The sequence below is a fragment of the Prinia subflava genome, chromosome 12 (assembly GCF_021018805.1).
Source record: "Prinia subflava isolate CZ2003 ecotype Zambia chromosome 12, Cam_Psub_1.2, whole genome shotgun sequence".
Taxonomy (NCBI): Eukaryota; Metazoa; Chordata; class Aves; order Passeriformes; family Cisticolidae; genus Prinia; species Prinia subflava.
The window spans coordinates 11,139,618-11,158,541 of NC_086258.1; the positions used below are offsets into that span (position 1 = coordinate 11,139,618).

Sequence of the window (18,924 nt, forward strand, 5' to 3'; positions counted from 1 at the left end):
TTTAATCTTAACTAGGCTATGCTTTCCTTTACTCTGGACAATTCAACAAGTTATTGATTGTTAGTTTTGTGTGGATTTGTATTTGAAAATTTTACAGTCTCCATTTTCTCTGTAGCTTTTGAATCGGAAAGACAAAACCACCTTTGAGAAGTTAGACTATTTACTATCTAAGGAAGATAATTATAAAAGGACACGAGAGTACATCAGAAGCTTAAAAATGGTGCCTACAATTCCATATTTAGGTAAGTGTGAACAGTTACCTTATTTATCTGTAGCTCATTGACAGACGAGTGCTAATGTACCATGCTGTGCACCTGAAGAGCACTCTATGTAGAAGAATGGTTCACTCCATTTCATATTTGGAAAAAATCAGGTCAGGTTGAGATTTTTAGGCTATACATATGTTTACATACATTTGGAAGGAGTTATTCTCTCAGGTGCTAAATAAATAAATATATGTGTAATTCAATGCAAAGATGTATTAAAAGGGAGATCTACAGTTAAAATGCGGTCCAGTCTTGATATTGTCTCCTTTTCTTTTGTGACATGCACCAAGTAGCCATTTGATGAATTGGGTTTTTGGTCAGTATTCCACCTGGAAATATTTCTGCACAAAGGTTATTGTTAATCAAAGTAGTCCAATGTAATGAACCATTTTCTGGCTTTATTAGTGATTTAGTAAGATGCTGAACTGCAGCTAAAAAGAATAAATGTTTTTAAATTACTGACCCTGGATAACAAGAGCTCAAGAATTCTGCTTAGCCTTCCTGGGCCAGAATTGCTGTCTGTATTAGTAACCCTTAATGCCCCAGTAGATTTTATCTTCCATGAACACCTGCAGTCTCGCTTTAACCACATGTATAAACTTGCATGCACAATCCAGCTGGCAAGATTTCTTAACTCTGTCTAGTACCACATTCTTTTGCTTGAATTGAACATGGTAATTTTTACCTTCACTAGGTAAAACCTACCTTATTCCTTACACAGCTTGAGGCTGCTCCTGACATTATGAGCTTTAGTAATTATCTGTTCCCTTCACAGTAAGTCTTCAATTACCTCTCTTCCAAAAGGAAGAGTCGTTGGATTACTTAATCGTGCCTTGTACAGATGCCACTTGGCATACTTCACAAGGGCAGCATTTCAGTCCAGTATCCCTTTTTTAGGGGAACAGAGTGCGCATGAAGTGTACTGACTGCAACAATCAAGATAGAAGTGCAGGTTATATTTTATGCAGTTACTTCAGGAAGCTTTTTGTGCTCTACTTAATAATTTCTAACGTTCTGTTGCCTCAGAGTTTAGTAGCAATCACAGAGTAGCAATCATGAACTGTTTATTGTAATGCTAAGATTATGCCTTTATTGGCACTGGTTTGCTGCTCTTGTTTTATACGGAAAGTCAGGATTCTTTTTTCCTCTTGTGTAACACTGTGTGTAGAATTTCACCTTTTGTTTTACTGTTCAAGTAGCTTGTCTCATAAATCCTTCCGTAATTCCTATCAGCAAATTCATTCTCTTTGCTCCTCTCAATTAGTGAATATCATTAGCAGATTTTTGTTACTGTTTGTTAATTCCTGTTTTCAGATCACTTATGAATAGGTCAAGCAGCATGAGTCCTAGTACAACTTGCTGTGGAAAACAATCAGCACTGCTTATCTAAAATATTTCTTATTTAATAAATTTGATGGCCATTCCTAATGGTCATACTTTTAAAACTATATTGAAAACTTGGTATGAGTTACTGTAACTGCTTTGTAAATAATTTCAGGTTTTAATGAATATTTAGCTTATCAAAAGAGAATATTCAATTGAGACTTGTTTCAGTGAATAAATGTCTTCTCAAGGAAGAGAAGCATTACTTACAGAACAGCTTCTTTATTCTGTTTAAATGAGTAAGTAGACCAATAGAAGATTTTAGGAGTAACTACTGAATATAAAACAACTGAATGAGAGTGACAAGGTGTGAAGATTTGCAGAGTTCATGGGGATCCTGTTTTGTGCTGATCCTGTTTTGTGCTGTAGAACCTCTTGTATCACTGCAAGAAAGTTACTTAGTTGTGAGAGAATGGTTCTTATTTCGTCTTTGGAAGCCTGAGATTGTTTGAAATGAGTTGGAGGGTGTACTGGGAAATTAAAACTGCTGCTTAAGTTTTCCAGGTTCCCTGGTTAATAGAATTGTCTCACAGCCTTGTGTAAGAAATGCTTTAATACTATCCAGTGATCACAAAATCACTCCAAGCCACTTTTATACAAGATGTAAAATATTTCTGAAATGAACGTGTGTGTTACAAGCCTAATAAAAGACTTGGGTAATGAGGGTGAAAGGAAAAAATCTGCATTCTTTCCTCAAGCCAAACATGAAGTAGCCTTAATGCTACTAATCATAAGAGCACTGCAGCCAGGCTTTAGGGCCAGAAGGTGCATTTAATACTTCAAATCTAAAATTTAAATATTTTCCAGAATTCGATAGACAAACCCATGGAAGATAAAGCTTGAATACTGTCTGAAAAATTTGAGTGTTTCATATAACCTACAAAAAGTTGTTCGTCCATGGGCTGTGTGGAAATTCTGTATTTTTCTCAGCTGAAAATTGTTCTGATTTTTATGCTGCAATACTTAAACACGTCACACGTGTGAACAGTGGTTGCATATCAGAGTTTGTTTGAATCAGAGGAGGACTAATGTGAAGTATTCTGAACTACAGAAGATAAAATCTCAACATATCAAAATAACATTTGTTACTTTATTAAGGATTACAATATTACAGGAATAATCTAATATATTAAAAACCCTACTTTCAGTTATATACAACACATGCTACATCACACATCATACTGTGGTAAAGATGTGATGAGGTAATAAGGGGAAAATATGCAAACACGCACACACAAATGCTGGCATACAGGCTGACCAAAAAATATATTGAACTTCTAGAGGCTTTTACTCTGCCTCTTTTATGCATTCTTTTACTTGTATTTTTGGTAGTAGTCACTGTTTTGTAATGGGTCTGTTAACAACCTCTTACAGAAACCTATCTGAGAAGAATATTAATATTATGCCAGTTGGTATTTCATAAGTGTGACTGACCGCTAAATACAAACAAGTAAATCTATTTAATAATTTGACAGTAATGTTATAATTGTGAAATATGTTTAAAATAACTTCTTTCTGCTACTGGTAAATTCTCTATATATTTTTAAACTAAAGGATAAGGCTATTAAATAGCTTATAAATTGGTATCCATCATTTGCCTGCAAAGTTGGATAGACCCTTTAATTTATATCCAGCCACTTCTGATTACAGAGGCTACACAGCAGGTAATCACTGAAGTCAGGTACAAAATACTATAACAGTTGTGTAGTATAACATGTTGGCTGTAGAGCACATAGTACCTGTTATAAATCTGGATTAATTTCCATATGCAACTAGCTACTTCATTTTGTTAAGGAAAATCATTTCTGTTTTCAGTCTAAAAGATTTGAATTAATGGTGAATTTTTATAGGAGCAGATTATTTAAATGCACATAGTGAAGGGAAAAGGCCAGATTTATCAGGACAATAACAGCTTGAGTATCTGCTCTCAAAACGGAATTATATAGTGCTAACTTTATTCATGGTAGTTAACAAAGATTACATAATCATCTCACTAATGTACATACACCGGCTACATAGTTCAACGGATATGATTCCTGTGTCAAATGATTACTTAAAATAACAACAACAATGATAATAATAATAAAACTCTTGCTGTACAGTTGTCATATTTCCTGTATTTGAGAATATTTATACATAACATACAAAAATACTTAAATGTGGTGGCAATATTTTTATCATCCAAACTTAATTTACAAGGAATAAAAACGAAGTTTATCTACAGTTTTCTTCTAAACTGCAAGTTCTAGTAGTACCAAGAGTTGTTCTGAATGTTATTACAGTTAGTTTTCTTCAGCTCTTTTTCTTGGGATGATTCTTGAAAATACAATATACAAGCCCTCATATTTTATCAATAAATGTACAGTATCTTACATTCCTCATTTCTGAAAAGATAATTTCAGGTAATAACATCATAGCTTTATGTGATTTTTAAGGACAGCAAAGCAAACCAAGAGAAGAGTTATTTCAGTGGAATGTGTTAGGGTTAGGTCTTATCATCATAACAACTTTCTTTAGCGAATATGATCCTCCCCGGAATTCAGCCCAGTAAACACCATCCTGATACCGGCTGCGGTAGTGTCCTCCACGATACCAGACTCCGTTAAGATTTGAGTGAGCACACGCATTGTACCACCATCCTCCCTTCTGGTAATGAGCACAGTTACCTACAAAAGAAAGCTCCAGTTCAGGCTGAAAAATCTTAAAGCAAGCAAGCTAAATACAAAACTTCATTGGTTTGTTGGTTAGTTGGTTGTTCTGGGCCTTTTTTTTAGTAACTGTATGTTTAAGATGTAGATATCCTGTGGTACACAGTAAACTTAGGCTTCTTAGGAGCCAGCTAAGTAGCTGGGTTCTACAGATACAATCCTTCTTGTTACTTACTCTTGCCTGAAAATCAGTGTCTGTTACTGTCTCAAATAACACTTCATAGCATATTTTACAGACCCTTCTCTAGTGTAAAAACTTTTACTTTTGGTGTTAGTATGTGGGTTGGCACATCAGTTTGTACTTCATAAGGCACTAATTGACAAATCCCTTTGTAAGTGTTGTGGGCTTTTTGGGTTTGTTTTTGTGGGGCTTTTTGTTTTGTTTTTTTATGTATGACCGTAAGTATTTTTCCTTTAAAAAAAAAAAAAAGGTAAAAAAGGCAAGGGTGGGGATGTAAAGGCAAAAATGGTAAGGCAGCTGAGAGGGACCTCCTACCTGTATATACATCGTGGTCCCGGTCGAGCGTGGTGAACTGTTTGCCATTGTGCCAAGTGAAAGAATCTCCTGCGTTGCCATTGTAGCGTCCCAGTCTCAACTTGTAGTACTCACTCTCAGGCTCCAGTCTGAAGCTCGCATACTCAGCAAATACTTTTCGACCTGACCAGTCCTCCATTGTTATGAGCAGTTTGTAGTTGCCTTGATTTGTTAACCAATAAATGTTTTCTAATCCAAGCCAATATTCTCCATCTATATTACCAAATCCTTGCTGGAAAGGAAGCAAGAGAAGTATATTAATGGTCCTGCATCTGTGTTAGTGATAAATCCAAGTGTATTCTTAAGTAGAAAACTGCAGTAACTTATTTTATAGAGAATTCCTCTCCTGGAAGGGTAAACACACAAGTCCTTTTTCAAGTAGGCTCTTGGCCAGACTCTAAAATCACCCTTTAAGTTAACTTCACCAGTAAGTTTTAGAGGGTGGAAAAACATTAATCAGCTCTCTTGTCCTAACCTTGTATGTCTCCCAGTTCCTGAAAAAGTTGACAGAGCCATCCAGCCGTCTCTGAATGACGGTCCAGCCACCGGGGTCATGCCGTTGGTCGCACCAGACCTGCATCAGCTGGTTTGTGTTTTCCGGTTTTACAAGATAGATGGAGCTTGTGTCATGGCCATCTTCCAGTGCTTGTAGACAGTCTCTCCAGGGCCCTGTGTGAAAACAGAAAGGCTCTGCATCAAACTGCCATTGAGCATTTTTTTAATGCAGGGCAGTATTTGAGTTGGTAGCTTTTTATACTAGATTGGTTTTACTGAATAGCATATTTGGTTTTCCTCTTATTAAAGGATGAATATCCAGCAGGTGTGTTCAAACAAATTCATTTATTGAAACTTTATTTCTGGAACATTTCACAATGAATTACTGACAAAGGTAGATTTAAAAAAAAATAATTTAAGGCAGCTGTACTGAGGTACTTTCACCATCAAGTATATCTTTGAAGAAACTACATATGAATGACTCCATAGATAAGTAAGAATTTCCTTTAGAAAACAAAACAGTAAGTTTGACCTTGATTCTGTCTTTGAGAAATTCAGCTTTTTAGATCCCCAAAAATGTCACTGGCACAGACATTACCAGTGGAAGCAGCAACATAAATTCAGACTGTAAGTCTTACTGCTGCCACCTTAATAAATTACAACATAACATAGAAATTAAGATTTTTTTAAACATGGAGTGCTTGTAAGAGAAACTTTATTATAAGTGAGAGGACTCTTAATATACTTCGCAGTCACAGCAATTGCAGTTAACAGAGTCTTGTTTTCAGAAGGAGAATGCATTTTTTTCCCTTCAGTTCAAATGAGTTTATGTTTTTTGAAAGTATCTTATATTCCTGATTTTTCAAGAAATTTCTCCAGTGGTAAGATGGATTCTGTTTTAATGAGTCTGAGAAATTCAAATATAAATGATTTAGAATCTGTGTTGATATCTGCCGAGAGATTCCCCCAGCTGCTTTGCTTCCTGAGCAGAAGAGTGAAGTCAAAAAGAATCCTCAAGATCAGAGATTATAGCCCCTGGATTGATTCTCCCTGCCCACTGAAGGAGTAAGGCTTGTCAGATCATCTGACTAGGAGTCTTACTGAAGCATACGCTGCTAGCAAGAGTAATTTCTGTTTTAAATTATTTTAGTCCTATGCTTTTCCATAATTCACTGTCCAACACTAGTAATGATACTCGGCAAATGAATCAGAAATAAATTTGTTTTATAGAAATGATCTCAGTGTTTTTGAGATTAGGGTTTTTGTGGTATTTTTAACTATCAGCAAGTCAGTGTACAAAGAGGCAATCCAAGTCTTTATTCTGTGGCCAATGCTGTGTTCTTGTTGCCTCAGTCGTAATCAGAGACTGTACCCAGAGCTGTGCTTATAAGCCCCTTCTCCGTTTCTTTTGTGTCTAACTGTTTGGATTTCTGGCAGTTAAGAGGCAGATGCCGTGCTCTGTCACGCAGTTGCATGGCTCATTATGAGAGGTGGGAAAAAATGTTAATGAGCTCTAATAATTTAAATTGCTCTGGTTTATTTTATCATAAAGTGTATGTGGTGGCACTTACTAAAAATAAAAAAGAAAGTCTTTATTGAAGAACTCCTAAAATAGTCAAAGAACTTTGATCTTGTCTTTGTAAAAATAAATATATAACAGTATTCAATGTAGTATTTACACCGTTCTAATCTTGCAGTTTCTTTAAGGCAGGTAGCAGTAGTGCTGTACTGCACATGATTCTTTTTTCTGAAAATGATTTAAGATGAGCTATTAGAAGTACGTCAAAGTAGAATTTGCTACTGCTTTTCCATGATAAGTGTTTTTTTGTCAGATAGTAACTTTTCACCATTTCAACTAGGGTATTTTTCCTTGAAAAAGTGAGAACACTGACTTTAAGGTAGGTAGTTTTTATAAAACCGTCTCTAGGGAGTCGTAGAATCACAGAAAGGCTTGGGTTGGAAGGGATCTTAAAGTTCATCTCATTCCACCTCCTTTCCACAGGCATGGACATCTTCCACTAGATCAGGTTGCTCCAAGCCTCATCCAGCCTGGTCTTTGACACTCCCAGGAATGGGGCACCTACCAAAATAACCAACAAAAACCCCACAACCAGAAAAGAAACAGTGTGGACAAAGTTAATAGTGAAGCTACTGAGACTAGTAAGACTAATAAGTCTCTGATTAAGAGAGAATAGTGGTCTACTACTTTTTGAGAAAGGCAGGCTGTTAACAGATTAATAGAAGACATTTACTATTTTTCTTGTATTTTCCTCTATTTATCATTGCACAGGTTGGCTGTGATCAGGTGGTTGGTACAGCCAGGAGCTTTGGCTAAGGTTGACAGCTCAACACATAGTATGGAAAGGACTGGATAAAGTATGAGTGGATTTTTTTCCACTGGCTGGGCAGTTGTGGTGGTGGGTTTTGTTTGTTTTGTAGGATGTTGTTTCTGGTGTCTTTTTGTGGTTTTTTCTAGTTCCCTTCAGACACCTGACTAAAGCATCATTTATGGCATTGATTTTAAGGACAGGTTTTGTTTGAGATGTGTTTTGTGAACAGGGAACATTCTGGAGGATGCGGAAAAGGTATTAAATATTTCTTGACTGAAAAGAAATGTCACGAGAGGGGAAGGAAGATACCCTGGAAAAAAAAGCCTAATTAGCTTAACTTCAGTGGGGTTTGGGATTAGTATTTTACTTTTCAAAAGCAGGAAAATGTATGATGACAGATCGGCAAAAATACTGTGCACCTGAAGTAACTTTTCTGTTCTGCTATTTGATAGTGAATCCTTGGCTCCAGTTTAAGGACTTGAAAGCACATGGAAGATGTGAACCAATTAACAAGTTTACAAAGAGTGTAAGGGAGTGAAAGGGAGAAGAATCTCACTTCCAAAAAGATAGAGGAATACTATTCCAAGCATGAACCTACTTTGAGTTTGAAGTGAAAATGCAATTATTAGAGAGGCCATGGTGTATTGCTGCAAAGGGGTTGTAGTAGACCTGACTTTCTTCTGAGAATTTTTCCTTACATAGTACATCAGGTTCATGATATTTCTGGCAGAGGTTTTGCATGCCATAATGCAGGCTTTGATGCACTATCTTTGGCAATTCTGTGAAAATACTGCTTTGTGGCAAACTGTTTTAGAGACTTAAAGATTTAAGAGACTCGGTGCTTACTTGCTCAAGCTTCTTTCATTGTATTTCCATAGAGAAACAATATCGGGTTCATTTGGTTTGGTTTTTAACATGCAGCAGTTCCATTATTTGATAATCCTAAAAGTTTGTTGATGTCCTTTGGAATATTTTGCAAATAGCCATGAAATATACTGAGTGCAGTTCCCCTGCATTACGCTATTTCAGTTAGCTCTGAGTTCAGAGATCTGTGACTCTCCTATCTTTTTTTTCTGAAGAAGGTATGTGTTGTCCACACAGTGAAGAGCAAACCTTGTATGGAACACATACCTGAACTGGTTTGGGTTTGGTGTTTGTTTTCAAATGTGGGACCACAGGTGAAACTAATTATTTACCTGTTATTTTGTTATCACACAGATCAGTTGATCTCTAGTGTGATTTCACATCATCAAATAATGCTTGGGGCAGAACTCCTAAGACTCTTAATAAGGGCTGTATAATATCCCCTTACTATTCCACCACTTACTGTCCTTTCACTCCTAGAGCACAAGTGCCCCATATAAGGTACAGAGCAGATACCTATTCCTTTTTTAATTACACAAACACATTATCAGATGTTAGACCAACAAACTTGTAATAACCTCACACATGTTTACACAGCGTCAAACTCCTTCGGATGTCATGAATTACAGAATTTCAGTCTTAAGCAAAGGTAAATAAAATTTAGATTACTTGATTAGTAAGGTTTTTCTGAAAGTCCTTTATCTCACACATGTAATACAAATGATCGGTTTTTCTTGGCAAAGTAACACGAGTAAAATCTGTGGGGCTAGTGTGTCTGTCTTAGGCATTCACAGTTAATTTTTTTGCTTTCTTTCTGTGTTTCTACTACAGCATGTATGTAAAATTCGCTAGCTAAATAAATTCTGACTATATTTTTGATATTACAAATAAAATGTTGTCCACTGCATATTAATATAAACTAACATAAATGTATCAATATTACTTACCAGACGGTTTATCAGTTGAAGTTGGAATACTAGTAACTGCAGGCATGGTGGGTAAGGTAGGTGGCAGAACCTTTAAGTTCTGATCACTTTGAATCTCATTAGTAGATATCTGGTTATTGATGCGATTGTAAGTAGGAGGCTGGTACACTTTAATTGGTGGTTGTGGAGTTTGTGGCAGTGGCTTTATGGATGGCATTCTTTGACAATGCTCTTCCAGCTGGGCAATTATTATTGTCTGATTATTGGCAATTGACATCAAATGTTGATACTTGTGCTCTAAGTCTTTGTATTTGTTTGCGAGCTGCAACATGTCTGCAGTTTGGTTCAAAATCTTATTTTCAAGTTGAGAAAGTTCTAAGGCATTGTCACGTTTTCGGATAATTTCGTGTAATAGCTGCATGTAGAGTTGTGTGACACGAGAATTCATATTTCTGCTCTCTTTTCTTAAGAGTTTAACTTCATTAACAATTCCACCATCCACTTCTACCAGTTGCTGGAGAGTTTCTATTTGTCTCTTTTGTTTAATAAGTTCATTGTTAAGTAACTGTAATTCTTGTTTATTTACCCTGTTTTCAAGCAGAACTTCAGGCTCCTTAGAATTAACACAAATGGCACCTGTCACTCTCTGCTGAGGTACAATAAAGGTGTAAGTGCACTTGTCCTGTGTGTCACTGGAACGCTTATATCTGTTCATATAAATGAATTCTTGACCCTTTTCCTTGTCATTGCCTTCAAATTCCTGTGTTTCACTTGTAGTAACTCCCACAACAGTTACTAGCATTAAACAGATGAATCTTGTTGTCATCATGATCCTCTAGTTCTCGTCAAATACTCTTCAGCAGAGAACTTTATAAAATCTGTTTTAAAATAAATTTAATAGTAAGTAACAAGAAGGAAATCAGTGTGGATTAACAAACGATAATCTCTTCTAAAACTTACAAAATAGTACATAGTAACTATGTGTCAAATAACAACAAATAATTTTGTTGTCCAGCATCAACTTCTGTTGACCAAAGTGGACATCATGGGGAGTAGTTCTATCTTTCTATGATCAGAACTACAGTTACTAGTTGCTAGTTCGTCTAAAGCCTGCCAAGAACCATAAGACAGTAAGCCATAAATACAAGGATTTGAAGAGTCCTTTCTTCCATGCAAGTACCACAAAAACTTCCAAGATTGGCATTTTAAATAGTAATTACACTTTCCATTTCTTACAGTTACAAATAAAACCTTTAAATATAAACAGAATGTAAGCTAATATGTGTATTAATGCACCTAAAAGTTCTAAAATTATCAGAGTTAATTTGCAGTATTTTATAACTGCATATATATTGCAAGAGATACAGCTTAGGTGACATGTCAAAATTTTACTTTATTCAGCAGTATTGAACCTCCATTGCTTAAAAAGAAAAAAAGGAAAACTTGCTTTACATTGTCCTTAATAACTGTAAGTTAAAAACACTACTACTCGGATATTATAGGCAGTAAAATCTGTTCTTTTTCTAGAATAGTAGAATTTACAACTGAAACATTTATTGTGATTTTCACTGGAGACACTGTCTCTACACTCAGCCTAGTCATCTCACTTCAGAGTGCCTTCTTGAAAGGGGAAAAACAGCTGCATATTGGTGGACAGTGACAATGCACAGTGATCTAAATCACATAGTAGTGTCTACTGGCATACTGCAACAGTTGCCCTTTGGTGAAATTACTCTAACTTAGTTCTCCATGCAGATTCATATTCAAGGTGGACAGCTGAGGCCTTCCCAGTCTTGCAAAAAATAAGTCAATACCAGAACTTTGTTGGCAACAGTAGCCTTGAAAACATGGGCTTAGCATTCTCACTGCTGCCAAAAATACCCGTCACAAACCACTCTCTTATCAGCTACGTGAACAGCACTTTGATGTCGTGTATTTCTGAAACATTTTTGTTGTTGGTTTTTAATACTCATGGACAAGATGAATGAAGAGTAGCAAAAGAGTGAGGTTTGTGTAGCCTCCAGGTGAGAAGGTAAAGAAAGAAATGTTCAGCTACTTAATGGGTGTTTGTAAAGAAGATAAATTCTTTTTGGAAATGCACAGTGAAAGTATATGGTAGATACAAATTACCTCAGGAAATAATTGGGTTTTTTTAAATATGAACCTCCTTGTGAGGGTGACTGAGGACTGAAGCCGTCACCCAAATACGTGGTAGAATCTCTGTTCCTGGAAATACATGAAGTTTTGATTTAGGAAAGGCTATGAGCAGTCTGATTTAATGTTGAAACTAGACTTGCTCTGTAGACTTGCTCTAAAAGATTAGGTCCCATCCAATCTAAACCATTTTATGATTCTAAGCAGCTGCTGACTTTTAAGAGATTTTTTCTTTTTTTAATTTCAAGCTAATGATGGATATGCATACTGAGATATGGTTGTCATTAATATTTTTCTGTTTTTGTGAAATAAACCATAGATACTTCTGTAAAAGATTCTAACAAAGTGAACAGGAATTAACTCTTCTTAAAATTTTTGGATATATACTTTTGCCTCAGTTTCTTATTTGGAATAAACTCATTTTCATTTTGCAAGTAGAAAGCAGTTGTGCTGTACAGAACTTTTCAAAGATCTTGAAAACATGTCTGATGAAAATCTGGAGTTTGACACCGTTTCTATAAGTAAAGCAATGCTATTTGGAGCTTTCGGAATATATAAAATAGGAAACATAAATTCACCTTGCATAATCAGTATTTGCACAACAGGTCACACTGGAAAACCTGGCAGTTTTCCAGGCTTCTTGTTCCTGCACAGATGGCTGATTTTGCAAATGTCTCTTGCATATAGGTGTAAAATAGTTTTATTTTGCTGTTGGAATTTTAATATCCTTTTTTCCCCCTCTAAACCTGTACTTATTGTGACCACTGAAAATAAACTATTTTTTTCCTCAGAGTTCATTTCTGTCTGTTAGCAGTTAGGATTCCTTCCCAGGTAAGAGGAAGATTATATCTGATGTCTAGGACATTAACTTATCAGTTTTCTCCTGTGCCCAGTAATTGCTGATACTCCTTGTACTTGACTGCTGTCGTTGCATGCTGATCACTCAGTTCTTCCTGTTTCTCTGGCTCCCTTCCCCTTGCCCTCTGCCAGTAGCTCTTCTGCAGTGAACTAGGAGGAAACTATATTACTAGGGCCATATTTGTTCCCAGTGCAAAATTCCACTTGGGAAGCTTTTGTAGCTAAAAGCATGCTTGCAGGTTTGGGACATATTTTCTTACTGGAGATACAGCATTGTCTGTATCTTATCGTCATGCACACTGACAAAACTTTAACATACAAGCATACTAACAAAAACAGGTGAATGAAGCACACTTTAAAATAAATTATTTTGATTAAACATCAAATGGAGCTTCTAGTCAGATTGAAGTAATTTCATTATTTAATTTCTAGATTGTGGCTTTTCAAGACACATACTCATAAAAAGCAGTTTTTGTGGCGAGTTGGGGCAAACTTGCCCTAGTGGAGATGCACCAAACCTCTGTTTTCTGTATGTCTACCCTACTTGGTAGTATATTTCAGTTTTTAGTCAAGCAAAATATTTTTTTCCCCCTGTTTTTCTTTTGCCAGTATAACTGCATTTGTATGAAAATGTTTGGCAGCATTGTTGTGTGGCATATTATTGTAGCAGCTTTATACTCCTACACAGCACAAGTGCTTTAGTTAAAATTTCAGCTTGTATACCAGATTTTTGCTTATCTGTGTATATAATTGGAAGTAGGTGGTTTGCTCATTAAATGTTTACCCAAGTAAAGATGTTTCCATGATCTGGTGATAAAAGAGGAAATAAACTTTCTGGAACAGATATTGGATGTTTCTGCATTTGATTGCTTTTTCTGTCCTTTAGAGAGAAAATGTAAATAAAATCTTACTTTGGCTTTGCTTTGAAACATTTTTCTGTTCTGTTTTCTGTTTTATTTATGTGCAGCTTTTCTTTAGTCATGTGTTGCCTTTTGATTTTTACAAATAGGTTGAAATTTATGTAATTGAACAAGATTTTAGTATTTTACAATATAACATTATACAGATGTTTCACAACCTATTGTTTAATCACTGTCATGATCCTGAAATTATATAAAGGTAAAAATATTTCTGCATGAAAAATACTAGTTTGGCAAATGTTAATTTCTGTTTTCAATCAGCTTGCCTTAAGAGGGAGCATTAAAGGTAGCAATGTCAGCAATATGGTCTTTTGGGGTTTCAGCTACCTACAAAATACATCATATTGGATAATCCAAACTGTATACCTTTTTTCATTAGTTGTTGGTTTTGGTGCCATGCCTCGGAGGATCTCGTTTTTACTAAAGAGACTGGTTAACTGTCTCTTTCAGGTTTTATGAAATATTTTGCCTGTGGGATTCTGTGTACAAGTGAAGGTCTGTCTCCATCAGATGAAAAATATGACTTATAATAATAATCATAGAATTACTAAACTTATCTGAAAATGTTGCCATTAGTTTTTCAATGCTATGGCTGCTTTTTGTTGAATGAAATTTGTTCATAAAAGAGACACTTGCCTTTTTACTCTGGAAAGAAATGTGTATATGAAAGCCTAAGTATATAGTGTCAACACTTTCACATCTAGATCTCAAGTGGTTTTGCAATGTTAAGTCTTTCAACCATTGAGAGACTGGCATTTTGTGTCTAGGAATTCATATTATGTCCTTTTTATACCTGTGCTTTTCAGTGTCCTGCAAAAAGTAGATCTAAAACAGCAGGAAGACTGCTGGATGGTGGCTGAGCACTGAACTTTATTATATATTGTTTAATATTACAAGTAAGTTTTAAGGAGGAAAGGTTTTGATACGTAAGACATCACGTGTACTATAGCATTTTGGAAAAGTACAAAAGCAAAATAATGATCTGTGCAAATCTTGTGTGGAAAACCTTAACTAAGAAAAATGGGAAAAATAATTCCCTGGATTTCATACCAGAATAGAAGTTTGTATGTTAAGTTGCATTATTATGGGTTATTTCTACAGACAAGGAACATAACAGATCCCGGTAGGTAAAAGCAATGGAATTGCTTCTTGCTGCTGCTCTTGTATTTCTATATATAGTAAACTACAACAAAGCCAGAGAAACATAGATGTGACATTGTGATGCATTGATCTGTGGAAACACAGCTTTTGAACACATGATTCGTGACACTCTGGCGACCTGTAGGAGACTCCTTTACAGAGAAGGCAATTTTCTGTGCTAAAACTCAGATGTTATAACAAGAGCATTTCTGACGACTTGAGTAGCTATTTGTATTGCAGTATAGTTGAGTTTACTGCAAAGATAAGAAAAAGCACTGCCTGTCTGGTTTGTGGAACTGATAGTGAGAACCTGGTATGTGATGCAGACAGCAGCAAACTTTTAACAAGCTAGAAAAGATTTTTCGTGGCTTGTATGCTGCAGCTGAGGAACTAAGGAGGCATTACTAGTTTACTGGGCTATGATAATTATTGTAAACATGATGAAGTAGGCTTCCTACATGAGTTACTCTTAAGCAGAGTGCTCAGAAGCTGTCAAAATAAAATAGGATTCTCCAATTAAGTAATTGTATCTTTGGGATAACAACTGTTATTTTTACAATAATCATTGTCACTCAGCCTCCCTAAAAAGGTTCCCAGAGTATTACATACTTTGGAAGTTAATTTTGGGATTTAATTTCTGGGAGTTAATTTCTTTTAATATTTCACTCCATTTTCTGTATAGGGTTTTATTTTTGTGGTGTGAGTTGGGTTTTTTTGCAGGGGTTTGGGGTTTTTTTTTGTAATAGGTGACTTCCATTTCATTAAAGAGTGGATAGGCAAGGTCCAATGCTCAGCATTTATTTCCATCTCTACAAATTGCTCTGACTGATGAAGGGCTTACAGTGTAGAGGCTGGTTAGTTAAGAGTTCGTAGGCCCAGTGTGCCAGAAACTGAACGCACTGTAATCACTCTCACACATCAGAGCTCTTTAGAATACCCAGATAGGTGAAAAACATACATATAAAAATATAAAAAGGGTAACACTCATATTTTCTGAAGTGGTTGCTTTGACCAGGAAGGAAAAATGCTACCGTACATACAGATGAGCTCATTCAGCTATGCTAAACCACCATTACAAAATTCAGCTCTGTGGGTAAATCAGCTCTTTTGTGCTGATCATATTTAATAAAACGAGGCTAGGAGTCCTTTTGATGGGCTGTGTTTTCCTCCATATCTCTGATATGCCATCTTCTGTGCAGAGTCCTCAGGCACTGAGGCATATAAAGAAAGGCATGTTCACAAAAGGCATAGTGTCAGCTCTGACAGCATTTATTCTCTAAAAGATAAACTACTGTATTTTATTGTGAATTCATACATAATTTGATAACTGTGCATTTTAAAGAAGAAACGTAAACAGCTAGCAACACATCTTCACTGTTTAATACTTTTGTCTTAGATATTAAAAGGTGTTTGTAGATTAGTCCAGTTTTACATTTTTACTGCATTATAAAAGCAAATGAAGAAAGGTGTTGAAAAAGTAAAATCCTGCTATGAAAAAATCAGAATCTTAGGTTTTGTTTCTGCAGAATCCTTTGATAGCCAGTGTTAGTGGACTTACAGTTAGCTGGCATGTTCCAGGCACCAAGCCAGTAATATGATCTGGATTTCACAACACCATTGTGATAAGACAAGCATGAATTTTTTGAATCTGCTTGCTTTCCTACTCCTTGCCCCTTGTCTTAAAGCTCATGCTCTGTTTTTACTCCTTCACATGTTTTCTTCCGTGGAATTATGTTAATTTGTCCTGTCAATTTTTACCTCTCAAAGGTAATTTTGAAACTTAACATGAAGTTTGCCCTTTTCTAAAAGGAGGGACTCCCACTGCTGCACCGTTTCTTTTAGGATAAACTCACATCTTGACTTTTAGATGAAAAGTATTGCTGTGAAAAAGATCTGTGCTTTTGTTTGTTTTGTAAAAGGAAACAGCAATTCATAGTGAAAATACAATACAGTAATATGTACACCACATGTATTGAAAAAACTTTAAAGTTGGGCTTTAAGTTTTAAAGTAAATCCATAGGAAAGGGCTGACACATGCAGTGTTAGTTATGAAAATATGATACTAAAATGAATTGAAAAAATTAACTCCAAACTTATGGAGGGAATCACTTTTGTGGTTTTGCCACTAGTTACTTGCTTCCATTGTAAAAAGTGCCACACTGGCATTAACCAATTAATTCCTTTAAGATACTTGTGTTGGAATAGATTCTCTTGTCAGATTTTCTACCCACCTAAAACTGAAATTTTAGTTCAAGCACCAGTTGAGTTTTCTTAAAAGGTAATACTTTTTCTAGTGAGGGGAATGGATGATAAAAGCAACACTTCAGAACGAGAGTGTCTTCATTAGGTCTTGGAGAACTTTTGTTTTGAAATACTGTCAGTTGCTGCAAGAAACTGCTGAAGATTATGTATCTTTTGTTGCCATGTAACTTTCTTCAAGTTTTGGCAAAAGCTTCTTTAGTTACAAGAAGTACAAATTTTCTTCTTGAATACCAAGAATTTTAGTTGTTTGTGGATTGTTCTTTGTGCTTTACCAAAGTTCTGTCATACGTGTGGAATGTAATTACTGAAAGAAAGCACTGCTTTTGTTGTTGCTTCCCTTAACAGCGGCCTCACCTTATTTTCACTTAATCCAATCACTACCAGAAAGTGCTCATACTGTGTGTGCTCATATGTGTGCATGCACATTGTCCATAATAGCCTTTAAACAGATTCATATTTTAATAAATGTGACTCATTTTACGTGTGAAAAATAGCAGTTAGATCATATAATAGTTTGATGCCTACAGATCATATAATAGTTTGATGCCTACATGAATGTACTCATAAATGCTAGTTTCTTTTTTAAATTAAGTTTTTTGTGAAATACTTCAAGTATTTACTTCATAGACTGTTAAAGTATCAGAAAGTTTTGTATTTCCTTAATCAGACATGAGTGTCAAAAAGACTGAATGGAGGTTTCATAATTTTTATAGTCCTTTAGAAAATAGTATGTCCTAGAAAAATTCTTGGATGGCAAGTTTAAAGAAGTGTGAAGATCAAAGTTACGTGCAAAAATAAGAGATTTTTTTAAAAAATAAAATCATATTCTTGAAAATAATATCAAGGCTTCACTGCCTGGCACGTAATGTCTCATATCTTTACAACTTTTATTTTAGTATGTAACGGATTTTTGTTTGGCCTCAGGAGTATTTTTTGGTTTTTTGAAGTCAAAAAACAGGCTTACTGCTTTATCTTAGGGAGCAGTCCTACTCTGATACGCTTGCATTGGCTGGGTGGCTCCGTACAGCGGGAGCTCCTCGGAGCCGCGCGTACGGAACTGCCGCACCCGTCCGGCAGCCCCCAGCACTGCCCGTCCTTACCGCGTCTCCTCGGGTTTCTCGCTCCGCTCCTCGGCCGCTCCCGTCAGCAGCAGCCACCGCGGCCCGATCGCGGTGACATCGCCTCGGCGACCCGCAGTCTGCGTGTGTCGTGTTGGGACCAGACGGGACGTACTGGAGAGACAGGCGTAATTATTCTCCTCTTCTGCTTTTTTCTCGGCTCGTCAGACCGGGCTGCGCCCCGCGTCCGAAGCGGTATCTTCCCGCGGGGCGCTCGACGCTCCCGGCCGTCCCTTCAAGCGGCCCGGAGCAGCCTCATTTGAACCCCTGCTCTTTGTGGCAGGCTTATCCTGGTCGGGAAAGGAGGAGAGAAGGCAAAGCAGCGGCGAGCTGCCGGGCGCTGGTTGGACGGGCGAGTTGCCTCCGCCCCCGTGCCGCCGCGGCAGTGAGGCTGTCGGGAGGAGGGAGCTTCGTGCCTCGGCCACCCCGGCGGAGCCCTCCGCGCACTGCGTCGGGGGAAGCCGAGTCTCAGCTGCGAGACAACTCTAATGCTGGGGTTGAGGGGAAACTGGGGAGACCGCGAGGAACCTGGGTCCCCTTTGTTAGATCAAGCGGCAGTGAGGCTGTGTAACTGCCCGGGACTCGGCTCCAAAATGTCGGGGGCCGGGGGCCACTTCCTGCCTTAGGATCTCGTCACAGCGTGCTCAGGGATGCAGAGATGGATGTTCATCCCGGGCACTCGGGCGGGCGCGAGCGGAGCCAGCAGACTCGCTCAGTGTAGCGCTGAGGGGCTCCTTTCTTAGTACTTCCTAGGTCATCTTTGTCAGGCAACAGCTCGAAAGCAGAAATAATGGACAATAAAATGGTCCAAATTAAAGTAAGCTCTTTAAATATTCTAATGTAGATTGAGAATTATTTGACTCATTATTTGAACCTCAATGCATTTTGAATGATTATTCATACTTGTCCTGGTAATCTAAAACCTCTCTCATTTGAGTGCTGGGAATGCCTGCAATTTTTCTAGA

At 36.9% G+C, this 18,924-nt stretch overlaps 2 protein-coding genes across 15 annotated transcripts in view; one reads left to right on the forward strand and one right to left on the reverse strand.

Annotated features, from left to right (window-relative positions):
• Positions 1-18,924, forward strand: part of RALGPS1 (Ral GEF with PH domain and SH3 binding motif 1) — a 77,618-nt gene that overhangs the window by 17,150 nt on the left and 41,544 nt on the right. For all 14 annotated transcript variants that reach the window (XR_010082025.1, XR_010082026.1, XR_010082023.1 and 11 more), the window contains exon 11: positions 116-242. Coding sequence is in view for 10 of the 14 variants with exons in the window: in XM_063410274.1 (XP_063266344.1) it covers positions 116-242 (127 nt within the window). In the remaining 4 variants the exon portion in view is untranslated. The remainder of the gene's footprint in view (positions 1-115; positions 243-18,924) is intronic.
• ANGPTL2 (angiopoietin like 2) lies at positions 2,720-18,285 on the reverse strand. Its single transcript, XM_063410275.1, has 5 exons — positions 17,942-18,285; positions 9,529-10,385; positions 5,368-5,561; positions 4,854-5,124; positions 2,720-4,315 (listed from the first exon to the last, which is right to left on the reverse strand). Exons 2-5 carry the CDS (start codon positions 10,334-10,336, stop codon positions 4,116-4,118), a joined length of 1,473 nt encoding a protein of 490 aa, XP_063266345.1. The 5' UTR covers positions 10,337-10,385; positions 17,942-18,285; the 3' UTR covers positions 2,720-4,115.